Genomic DNA, 12,009 nt, shown 5'->3' on the forward strand with positions numbered 1-12,009 from the left:
GAGGCTGCCGGCCCGCCGCAGGGGCGGGGCGCCGTCCGGGCCGCCCTCCGGGGTCCGGGAGTCCCTGCGCAGCACCAGCTGGCTGGTGCTCTTGAAGAGTTTATAGATCCTGTTGAACTGCCCGGGCCTGCGGTGGGCCCGGCGCTCCTGGCTGCCAGGCCTCTTGGGCCACTCGAACGAGCTGTCCTGGCTGTCCTCCACGTAGCCGCTGTCCACGCCATCAGAGAGGCCCGAGACAAAGGAGCTCAGCAGCCGGTGGGAGAGGCTGGGTCCCGAGGCCTGGGATGAGGCAAGGGACAGGGTGGAGTCGTGCAAGGCTGCCGAGCTGGTGGAGAGCAGCGAGTCCCTCTCGGCATCATGCCGCTCGGTTTCCACGTCCTCCTCGTCCCCCAGGATTCCTGGTTGGAGCAGCTCCTGTTCCTTGAGCAGGATCTCCTGCAGGATGTCTGCAGGGAAGCAAGGCGAGATGCCGTCTGGGTGTCCGAGCCCTTGGAACCCCTCTTGCACACCCTTGGGCGGGGTGACAGGCTGAGACAGGATGAACTTGGGGAGCAGAGGGCAGAAGGAGGGCAGAAGGCAGCCCAGTGCCCTGCCCCCTGCTCTGCTCAGAGCCTGCTCAGGTGGGAGGGCTGGCAGGGGGGTGGGGTGAGGGGCAGCTGCAGAGGAAGAGAGCCCGGGCAGTTTGGGGGGTGGGCACCACGAGGGCCCCAGCGGGCTGCTTACCGAAGCTGTCCTGGCTCCAGCTGTAGGTGTAGCACCTGGCGACAGGGATGGGGATGGTACGGAGCTTGCCAGGTTGTGCAGTGTCTGCAGGAACGAGGGAGGGAGGGGCAGGAGGTGAGGGCTGGGTAGAGGCCTTGAGATGGGCCAGCCCAGAACCCCCGTCTTGGAGGAGAGGCCAGAGTTGGGAGAGGACCGGTACAGGACACGCAGCCGGGTGGGCCGAGGCTGAGTTGGAAGCTGGGATGCCTGGCCCGCAGCCAGAGGGCTTCTCTCAAGCCCACCAGGTAGATGCCGTGCCCTTTTGTGAGCTGCACGAATGTGGCCCAGTCTCAGCCTCTGCGCCTCTGGTTCGAAAAGGAGAACCACGGCACCATCCCATCAGGCATCCCTTCTTCTATAATAGACGTTTCCCAGACCCACTGGGGCAAGGTGGGCCGTGTGACTAAGGTGGCTCAAAGGGGTACGCTGTCTTCATTGTGAAAACGAAGCCCCTTGCCCTTGATCAGCACTCTTTTCCTCCTCCCCCAGGCTGCCCCAGCGGCGATCTTAGCAGCCCAACCCTAACCCTGCAGACGGGAACTGCACCCTCGGGGATGCTGGAGCCAGGAGGTGTCAGAGAACCTGGGTCCCTGAATGATTATGTGAAACAGAAGCACCAGGCCGACCGGGGCTGCTCACCTGGGGGGCTACCAGGGCCACAGGGGGAAATGGGCCTCACCCCCCAGAGCCTCACCTAAGGCACCAAGGAAGCCGGCTTTCTCCCCCACCGCCTGCAGCTTGGTCCTGAGCCACTGCCGGGCCTCAGCTGCATCCCCGATGCCAGATGCCAGTTCCTGTGCTTCGGCCGTCTCCGCGAAGATGTCCTCGAGCTCTGCCAGGGTCTTGGACTGAAACCCAGGGGGAGGCAGGCTTGCTCCCGAACCACGGCTTGGCCGCCCAACTTCTCGAGCTCCCGGTGACCAGTCCGTCCCCAGCCTCATCGCCTGCCACCACCCACGGCTGAGCAGGGAGCCAGGCCTCCCACTCAGTCCCTATTCTCCAGAAGTGGTCAGAAAGAAAGGCCCAGAGCCAGAGCCCTGCAGAGTTGGGAGGGACTTCAGAGCTCACCGCTGTGGCCCAGAGAGGGGAGGGCGCTGCCCAGGGCCACACAGCTGACCTGTCACAGAGCTCGGACTAGACCCCAGGGCTTCCAGCTTCAGTCTAAAGCTCAGTCCTGTACCACCCAGCCCACGCTGGATTCGGAGGCTCTGTGTCCAGCCCCACTGTCTAGGGTGCCACCCACCTGGGTTAGGACCCAGCACAATAGAAGCCTCTCAATCGATGAGGCCAGTCCTCCAGCGACATCCCCGCCATGTCACTCGGGGCGAGGGAGGCCAATGGACCCGGGCCGTGGAGAGGGACCAGAGAGGGGACCCTGCCTTTGCAGAGAGGTGCTCTGCCGGGAGGGGGCGGTGCTGAGCCCAGGGTCCCAGACACACACCTGCAGCTGGCAGTGCAGACCTGGGAGGTCGCAGTGGGCCCCAAAGGTGGCCTGGAAGGCGTGCAGGAGCAGGGTGGTGTAGGCGCTGTGCGGGGAGTGCCCAGGCGTGCTCAGCTTGTCGGCCACAGTGAGGAACTCGGCCTGCACCTCCACCGGGTTCAGCAACAGTACGGTGCTGGGGGACACAGAGGACCGGCCATGGGTACTGGGCGCGGGGGCGGGGAAGGGCAGCCACAGAGCCCACGTGGGCCCGGAGGCCAGGAGAGAGGCTGAGGGCTCAGGGGTCCCAATTCCAAGGGAAAAGCTTATGATCTACTTTTGAGTAGTTTTCAGCTGGGGTCTTCAAAGACCTTTTAAAAATTGAACTCGGGACTTCCCTGGCGGTCCAGTGGTTAAGACTTCTCCTCCCAGTGCAGGGGGTGAGGGTTCGATCCCTGGTCAGGGAGCTAAGATCCTACATGCCTTGAGGCCAAAACCCGTCCCCCCCCCAAAAAAGACCCACAGAAGTAATACTGTAACAAATTCAATAAAGACTTTAAACATGGTCACATCAAAAAGATCTTAGGGCTTCCCTGGTGGCGCAGTGGTTGAGAGTCCGCCTGCTGATGCAGGGGACACGGGTTCGTGCCCCGGTCCGGGAAAAAAAAGATCTTAAAAAACTGAACCTAATTTTCACAAATAAATTCTACCTTAATTTTTACATAAAACATTTTTCCTACAGGATATTTGAACAGATGCAAGATGACGCAGAAAAGGATTGTATTTTAGGTGAGCTGATTGGAGTCAGGCAGTCATTTTGGGAGGGGACAGAGGGACAGCCACATATGCCGTCGTGTGGTGTGGCCTGAAATTTCAGCCCGAGCCCTGCTCCTCAAGCCAAGGCTCGGGGTGTGGGGTGGCATCTGCCAGGAGGAAGGAGAGCGAAGTCAGGGCTGCATTTGATTCCTCTGTTTACAGGCGATGCCCTTTCTAACTTGCCAAAGCCCTCATGCAGGCCAGCATCGGGCTGGGGGAGGGAGTGTGCATCCAGCCACGCCCCACCCCCCGCCTCCTCTTCCCCTGGACGCTGGGCTCCCTTTTGATCCCAGTGTTTAAACGTCTTCATCATGGAAAATTTCAAACATACACAAATGTTAAGAGAATCGTGAACCCCGAGGATCCATCACTCAGTTAACAGTTAACATACGTCTGTTCGCATTTCACCCCGGCCAACCCCCGATCACTGCATTTTCTCGAAGGTATTCCAGCCATCGCGGTATTATACCTGTAAAGGCTTTTAGTATGAACTGCTCACACTTGCTCTCATTCTCTCACAAACCTGTGCTGTGTTTAAACCCAGTGCCAAGAAGCACCAGGCAGGTGGCCTTCCTGCCAGTGTCTGTGGACAGAGGTCCCAGAGCCGGCCCTGTGGCCAGGGCTCAAGAATGGGACCAGGCTCTGTCAGAGTTCCCAGGGTTTAGGGAGGATCTCATTTTGATTTCTCTATTTGTAAGAAAAAGGGATCGGGCTCAAGTAAACGGTCCCTCACTAAGCCCTCCTCCTTCACCGACTGCTGGATCATCCCCTCATGGACATGCATTGAGCTCCACTGTATACAGGACCAGGGCAATCACACCCGGGCCCTCACCACTTGCACCTCCTCTGCACGCCTGTTCCCAACCTACAGAAGACCAAAGTGAGACCGACTCTCTGCTCGTAGCTCTTTCTACGAACCTGTCCGTGCCTCAGTTTCCTGATCCAAAAAATACCTTTCTCGCAGGGTTAACAAAAGGCCTGTATGATGGAGTGATGCCTGCAACAGTGCCCGGGGCTCAGGAAGTACCTAGAAGGGCGTTGGCGATAATCCACCATTCACCTGCCTCAGCCCTCTGGCAGGGTCCTGCTTACTTACTAAGCCAACATTTACAAGACATACTTCATGCCCTTTCTGTCTCTCTCAAAATCTACCACTAGCTTTTCTGTTTGATTTTACGGAGAAGGAACTCAACCAATGTTTGCTCAATGAATGTGCTGTGAAACCCTCAGACTGAGGATGGGTGGGGGGTGACTAGAACTTCTGAGCTGGTGGAGGCTGGGGTCTTCAGGCACCCACATGCTTGGAGGCTTGCCGGAGGGTCCTTGAAATGGAGGCTTCAGCTCTAATGCTTTTCCAACAGGCAGGGACCCAAGAGGGGGATTCACAACCAGAACAGCCTTTTAAGTGAAATGGACTAGAAGAGATCAGAGCTCATCCTTGGGAGAAGGTGACTTTCATTTCCTAAAACCTGTCTCAGCTCTGTGTGTGGTGTGTGTGTGTGTGTGTGTGTGTGTGTGTGTGTGTGTGTATGTACATCAGGCTTTCATATAAAATGCATTTTTTATTGTAAGTCCCAGTCAAAAAAGTTTGGAAAAACGCTCTTTTACTAACAGGCAGAAAGACATTATGGAAAGAGCCCTGGCTTTTGAGGAAGTCTAAGGCTCAAATCCTGACTCAGACACTTACTATCTGAGTGTCCTTGGGGAAGTTACTTGGCCTCTCTGACCTTCAGTTTCCTCATCTGAAAATTGGGGGTAAAGTAAGGTAATGTATGTTCGCTCAGCACCTGGCACAATCAAGGCAGGTGTTTTTTTTGTTTTCTTTTGTTTTGCGGTACGCGGGCCTCTCACTGTTGCAGCCTCTCCCGTGGTGGAGCACAGGCTCCGGACGCGCAGGCTCAGCGGCCATGGCTCACGGGCCCAGCCGCTCCACGGCACGTGGGATCTTCCCGGACCGGGGCACGAACCCGTGTCCCCTGCATCGGCAGGCGGAATCTCAACCACTGTGCCACCAGGGAAGCCCAAGGCAGGTGGTTTTAAACTTTTCTTTTCTTTTTTTTTTTTAAAGTCTCAGACCCAATTAGGAATCTGATGAAAGACCCTTAGCCCTGAAAAAAGAGGCTGCGCACAAAACATGACCCCACCCCCCAAACTCCTCCCTCCCCAAGAGCACTCACACGGTGGAGCTGCGATGACTCCTAGTGGACAGGCCCTGCTCGGCCCTCACCAGTCGCTGGTAGGAGATTCCTGTGGCCAAAAGAACAAACACAAAAGAACAGCTCACGGACTTACCTGTTCCTTCAGCAGCCATGGCCCTGCGCCTCGCAGGAGCCTGGCACTGGAGAATCTGGCTGGGAGTTCCCAGATAAGGGTCAGGACAAGGGGCAGATTAGGCCCATTGCCACCAGGGTCTTTAACTGTCTGATTCCCAGGCCCCACCCGCCCTGCAAAGCTTCACTCTTCAGAGACTGCGGGGCAGGGCACCCTGGGAGGAGACCGAGGCCCCTGAAGCGGCCGGGTCTCCTGCTGTCCAGCTGGTCCTGGTTCCGTCCCCGCAGACCCTGGCCCGGGTGACCTCCTGCAGTGGGTGTGCCAGGCACCCCTCAGCTCAGCCTCAGCTCCGGCCAGCCCCCAGCCTCCCCCTCGGCCTCCCGGCCCCGCTTTCCACATGCTCTCGGGGGGCCCTCAGGGACCCGTGGTCCTGCCTGGCGCTGTCCCTCTCTAGGGCTGAGCCTCTGCACCAAAGACCCCCTCCCTGCCTTCCTCTCTGGCCTCATCCACCTCTCTGTCACCTCTGATTCAAACGTGCTGAGAAGAAACTAGCCAGAGTTCTCCCTTTTTCCCTGCAACTTGACTCAATTCTGTAGCTGGAAAAGTAGGTATTCAGTTCTGCGTCAGCTACGGTGAGGTTGTTACACAATGGCTTGCGCTCCTCACTGATGAGGCCTGGGATTCAGGGGGGCAGGCAGCCTCCGTGTTAGAGCCTGGACATCGTCACAGGGGCCCTGCCGGGTTGTGGACCGGGGTGTGAGCTGGGAGCAGAAAGGCTGCCCCTCGGAGGAGTGAAAGCCAAGACTGGGGTTAGAGACGGCTGTGAACAGAAGGGCCGTGTCTTTTGTTTAGTAAATGGCCGAACATTTCCAATTTATAGTATTCCAACTTAGGGCCTAATTGCTTTGCTTTGGGGGCCTTTCACCTGGTGTGTCTTCCATGTACTTGTCACATGTTTAGATGTTAAGGTTACGTCTATTCTGACAGGAAAGTCCCTGAAACAGGGATTACTATGAGGACTCAGGACGCCATCTGGTGGCCGCTCACAGACACGAGAGAGAAAAGTCCCCTCGTGGCCCCTTCAACGCCCAACAAAGTGCTGCAGGAGTGTCCCCCGCACCCCAGGTCTCCCTGCCCCCAACCTCCCCGACCCCCAAAACACACAGAGAGCAAAGTCTTCTCTCGACCTGTCACACTTTTCTTTTACCAGCTAATGGTTTTAACGGGTAACGCACGCCCTGCTGACCCGCTGCCGGCCCCGCCCCATTTCTGACCCTTGTCAACGCAGACCAGGCCGGGGCCACACCCCCGGGGGTACTGTTGACCACTTTCTCCCTGAAACCTGCTCTTCCCTTTAGGCTCCATGACGAGGAACATCCTCTAACATCCTCTATCTCTCCACCTGCGTATCGTAGGATGCTTTAATGGTCTCATTTGGGGATTATGGCATCATTAGCGCTGGGAGTTGCTGTTTGCTTGATTTTGTTGTATTAGTGGGGGACCCAGAGGGCGTTGTTTCCAGAGCTGGTTGGCCGGTGCTGAACAGCCCGGATTCCAGCAGCATCAGCTGAAACTCTCTACCCCTCTCCCAGAGACACCCATCAAATTCCCCCCTCCTTGGCTTCTCTTTTTTTTTTGTGGTACGCGGGCCTCTCACTGTTGTGGCCTCTCCCGTTGCGGAGCACAGGCTCCGGACGCGCAGGCTCAGCGGCCATGGCTCACGGGCCCAGCCGCTCCACGGCATGCGGGATCCTCCCGGACCGGCGCACGAACCCGCGTCCCCTGCATCGGCGGGCGGACTCTCAACCACTGCGCCACCAGGGAAGCCCCCCTTGGCTTCTCTTGATAACGGACCTCCACTTATTGGGGAGCCTCAGGGCACTGGGCGCCTCTCCCCCTTTGACCTTCACTCCTCCTGCCCTGGGCATCTTGGCAGACGGGAACACTTTTCTGGGACTGGCTTTCTTAGACCAAGGCTGGCCCAAGGGCTGAACAAAAAACCCACCTAGGCAGTTCCGTGTCAGGTCCTAATACGTAGGAAATGGAAAGGGCCCCCTCATGCGGGCGAGGGATGGGTCCTGGCAGTCGGGAGCCGATGGTGGGCAGCCACGGTGAAGTTCAAACGCCTTGCCCAGGCACGTGAGCCCCTCTGTAACTGAGCTTTGTTTACCCTCCTGAGCTTCCCCTCTTTTTAATTTTTAAAATTGTTTTATTTATTTTTGATGGAAGTATAGTTGGTTTACAATGTTGTGTTAGTTTCAGTTGTACACAACTTTGTGTTGTGTACAGCAAAGTACCCCGTGACCCTTCCGGACCTCGCCCTATGTACTTCTTTCTCTGGCTATCCATCTGTATCTTTTATCATATCCTTTATAACAAATCAGTCAGTGGAAGTAAAGTGTTTTCCTGAGCTCTGTGAGCCATTCTAGCAAATTGAAGAACCTGAGGAGGAGGTCATGGGAATCCCCAATTTATAGCTGGACAGTCAGAAGTAAGGGACTTGGCATCTGAAATGGGGGTGGCTTGTGGCACTGAGCCCTCAGCCTGTACGGTCTGCCAGACTCCAGGTAGTTTGGGTTGGAACTGAACTGAATTGCTGGATACCCAGAGCTGGGGCCTGGAGAGCTGGAGAACCGTTTGGTGGGTGGGGGAACCCCATGCATCTGGTGTCAGAGTGTTCGTTCTGTAACGACGGCACAGAGGCCCAGCTACAGCCAATGACGTTTGACGTTCTTTCAAGGGGTGTAAACCTTTCATTCCATAATCACAGATAAAAGGTATAAAATGCAAATTCTTTGATCAATCATGTCCCAGAGAAACATACTGCCACTGAAGAACATTCAGAATTCACCTGCCACCAGCTAAGAGACAAAACTGACTAATCCAGGTTTGTTCCTGCTTTGAAAGGAGGTCAAAGGGTGGGTACCTGCTCAGGGAAAAGGAAAAAGGGCAGGAGTTGCCCAAGCGGGGAGAGTGCTCACCAGCTGGGACCGCCCAGGGCCTTTCATCACACACAGTCCCCTGCCTACACCTCTTGGTAGAAACACAGCTTCATGCGAACATGAGAATGGTGTTTGGAGTCAAAGACTATGGTTTCTGGAATCAAACCTGAGTTCAAGTGGTAGAACTCTTGTTAGCTATGTGACCATGGGCCAGCTAAATTGTCTGGCCTTCGGTTTCATCGCCTGAAAGATGGGAATAATAGTAACTCCCCAGCGGGACGCTCTGAGGATAGATGACACTGACCCTTAGCGGTGCTGAATGCACTGTCAGCCCTCAGTGAAGGCAACCCACGCCGTCACGGCCATCAACACCGTCATCCTCATCCTCAACATCCCCATCACACCCTCCTCCTCGGCCTCGACACCACCGTCACCGACAATTGCAGCCCTATTTCTTTAACTTGAAATGTAGTCGGTTTACAACGTGGTGTTAGTTTCAGGTGTACAGCAAAGTGATATGGATTCTTTTCCATTATAGGTAATTATAAGATACTGAATATAGTTCCATGTGCTACACAGTAGATCCTTGTTGTTTATTTTATAGATAGTAGCTTGTATCTGCTAACTCCAAACTCCTAATTTATCCCTCCCCACCCCCCTCCCCTTTGGGAACCATAAGTTTGTTTTCTATGTCTGTGGGTCCGTTTCTGTTTTGTAAATAAGTTCATTTGTATCATTTTTTTAGATTCCACATATAAGTGATATCACGTGATATTGGTGTTTGTCTGACTTCACTTAGTATGATAATCTCTAGGTGCACTCATGTTGCTGCAAATGGCATTATTTCATTCTTTTTTTATAGCTGAGTAATATTCCAGTGTGTGTGTGTGTGTGTGTGTGTGTGTGTATCACATCTTTAGCCATTCATCTGTCGACGGACACTTGGGTTGCTTCCGTGTCTTGGCTACTGTACATAGAGCTACTATGAACGCAGTCCTACTTTTGCCAAGGAGGCTCAGAGAACTTATGTAACCTGTCCAAGGTCATCAGCTAGTAAGTGACAAAGCACAGGTCTTTGTTATCCGAAAGCCCATGTTCCTTCTCTCGCATTTGACTTTATAGCTAAAGCAAGGGCCATCAAACCTTTCTGGGTCTCGGTTGTCTCACGCACAAAACGGGAGTAATGCTGCTTTCCCCTCTTACTCCACAGGGCTGTGGTCTGGGTGAGATACGATCATGGAGGTTTGGGTGCTTTGAAAACTGCAGAGAGACTCACACATATGACGCTCACTGTCTCCCCTCAGGATGACAGACTTCTCTGCAGACAAGTATTAGGACCTGCACAGCTGTGTGGGCATAGAGTAAATACTCAACAAACGTATGGGCTGAACCCAAGAGGGGTGTGGTGGGCAGGACCCAGAAGCACTGACGTGAGGTTTCCTGCCACCCCCAGATGGAGGCAGTAGGCGACCCTACTTGGGGTGGAGTCAGGAAGAAGGGGGAGGCCCTCAGGCTCGATAACCTGCCCGCTTCCTCTGCCACCCAGCCACATCAAAGTGGGATAAACTGTTTCCCTCATCTCCATGGCAACTGACTCCCCAAGGCTCCATGGGTGGAGGGCCCAGCTCCCCAGGTCCCTTGTCATCTTCTCCCTGTGACCTTGCCAAAATCCATCTATTAAGCGAATACCACCCCAAATCCTACTGTCCCCAGCAATGGGAAATCAATATAGGCCAGCATTCATTCTCACAAACTGCTGAGAGGGAGACATTCATATACTCCCATTTTTACAGATGAGGAAACTGAGGTTCCTATGATGTTAAATGTCTTGCCAAAGGCCCCACAGCCCCAGGATTTGAAATGGCGATGGGCTAGTGCAAAGTACTGGTAACCACCAAGTGATTCAGCCTCAGCCTCTCCCCAAGAGCTCGTCGCGGAGCCTCCATTCCCGCCCCTCTCCCTTTCTCCTGTTGCCTCTCTCAGCTGGGGTTACTGGAGACGGAGCTACTCAGCAACAAGGCAAAACTATTTCCACGTGCCTTTACAAAAATCACACCAAAGCACTTCCTAACTAGCCCACTTAAGGGTTGTGTAAAAGGAGCTAATTTGGTTTAATTTACTACTTGCTATTCACGAGGGCTCAGGTTCTGTGAAGTTAGAGGTTCACTTGTGGATGTGAGATGAGTAATTTTTGCTAGCTATAAAGGATAACTTCAAAGGACTTTTTCCCCTGTGTGATGTTTTATTCCCCCGTATGATGTTAACTAATTTTGTATCTAATTCTGCCATCTTTTTGTGACTTACATGAGAAATTTATTTCAGTTTCTCATACCCTCCTTTAAACCAGCCCTCCCACCTTGCTGGTCCCCTCAGTAACGAACTGAATGCGTTTTGACACAGGCTCGCTATACACTTGTACGAGTGCTAGGTTTTTTTTTAAACTGTTTGAAAATGACTCTCTGACACAAGAAAGAGCTAACGGTTTCCTATTTCGGTTCTGCTTTCCCTGGAAGAGGAGGCGTTCCTGGCATGAACAGCCTGGCCTGAGCGTCCCCCTCCAGGCATTTGCTTCGGTCCTCAGCATACCTGAGCCCTCACATGGTCCCAGGGGCAAGGTCCAGGGGAAGACCCTCAGCAGTGAACGACCAGGGTGCCAGGAGTCCTCCCTGCTCTGAGTCCAAGGACCCTCACTCCATTTCCATCTCCAGTTGCTGCTCTGCCTGGCTCATGTCCCCCAAGCCTAGAACCCCACGTCCCCGAGTCCGGGCCTCCCCACAGCCCGCATCCGCCCCTTGGCCCCACATCTGCTCGCTGGGGGCTGCTCGGAGCTGAGTTCCTGCTCAGCTGCCCACAAAAACATCTCAAGGCATAGCGTGCATCCAGCTGAGGGGAGACAGCTGGTTCCACTTGAAACTGGGAAGCGGTCCCCCTGCACGCAGGTGACAGACAGCCCTCCCCCAGGACAACCTCTCCTTTACCCATTTCAAAGTAAACTCATTTAGATCTTTGGTAGAGACTGAAGGTCCTGCCAAGGCATTTGCATTTTAAATCCTCTCTGTCTCATTACAGAAAGGAAGAAAAGCTTTGCGTTCTTGTTAAAGGAATTCTGGTCACCAGCAAGAAGCCCAGAAGTGATCTAGATCTGTTTGTTTGGGGGGTGGGTAGCGGGGAGCAAGGGAATGAAAGAGATTAAATTGGTTTGTTCATTTAGGGTGCCTTGGAAAGCTAGGTTGCCTGACTCGTCTATTCACCATGTGCCTCAGCACCTTTCCTAGTCCAGCCCCTTCTCCTGAAGGCCTTCCTGATTTCTTAATTCTTCCACCCAAGTCTCTACCAGGAGGTACGGTCCATGTAATGGGTAGACTTTGGCTACCCTAGCCTGTGCCTGTTCGGCTCTTAGAGCCTGTAACAACGGACAGCGGACTGGCTGGGGGAAGACAGATCAGCTGATTGGTTAGGCAAACAGATCAGTTGATTGGTTGGGAGACGACAGATCAGCTGATTGGTTGGGCAGACAAATCAGATGATCGGTTGGGGAAGGAAGTCATAAACCTCTCCAAAGGAATTTTCATATAAAGCTTCAGTCCTGCGCTTTCTAGGGTCCCTGAATTATTAGGGAATAAGATTTGGTACTTCCGTCCTGTGTGTATTTCATGCACATGATGAGACTTAGACGCTCCCAATACTAAACAGGGTCTGGTGCATATACAGATTTAAAAGAAAAAAAAAAAACGGGATTATAACATACTTAGTATGGGGGGGGGCCGCCTTTTTTTTTTTTTTTTTTTTTTTTTTTTT

General features: G+C 53.9%; 1 protein-coding gene across 1 annotated transcript in view; it reads right to left on the reverse strand.

Annotated features, from left to right (window-relative positions):
* Positions 1-12,009, reverse strand: part of PIK3R5 (phosphoinositide-3-kinase regulatory subunit 5) — a 70,477-nt gene that overhangs the window by 7,153 nt on the left and 51,315 nt on the right. The window contains 5 exon segments of the mRNA XM_024748430.1: positions 1-446; positions 724-807; positions 1,457-1,610; positions 2,204-2,378; positions 5,176-5,245. The exon segment at positions 1-446 is cut by the window's left edge and continues 257 nt beyond it. Of these exon segments, the coding sequence (XP_024604198.1) occupies positions 1-446; positions 724-807; positions 1,457-1,610; positions 2,204-2,378; positions 5,176-5,245 (929 nt within the window).

This window comes from Neophocaena asiaeorientalis, unplaced genomic scaffold (genome assembly GCF_003031525.2).
Source record: "Neophocaena asiaeorientalis asiaeorientalis breed wild unplaced genomic scaffold, Neophocaena_asiaeorientalis_V1.1 scaffold543, whole genome shotgun sequence".
Classification (NCBI taxonomy): domain Eukaryota; kingdom Metazoa; phylum Chordata; class Mammalia; order Artiodactyla; family Phocoenidae; genus Neophocaena; species Neophocaena asiaeorientalis.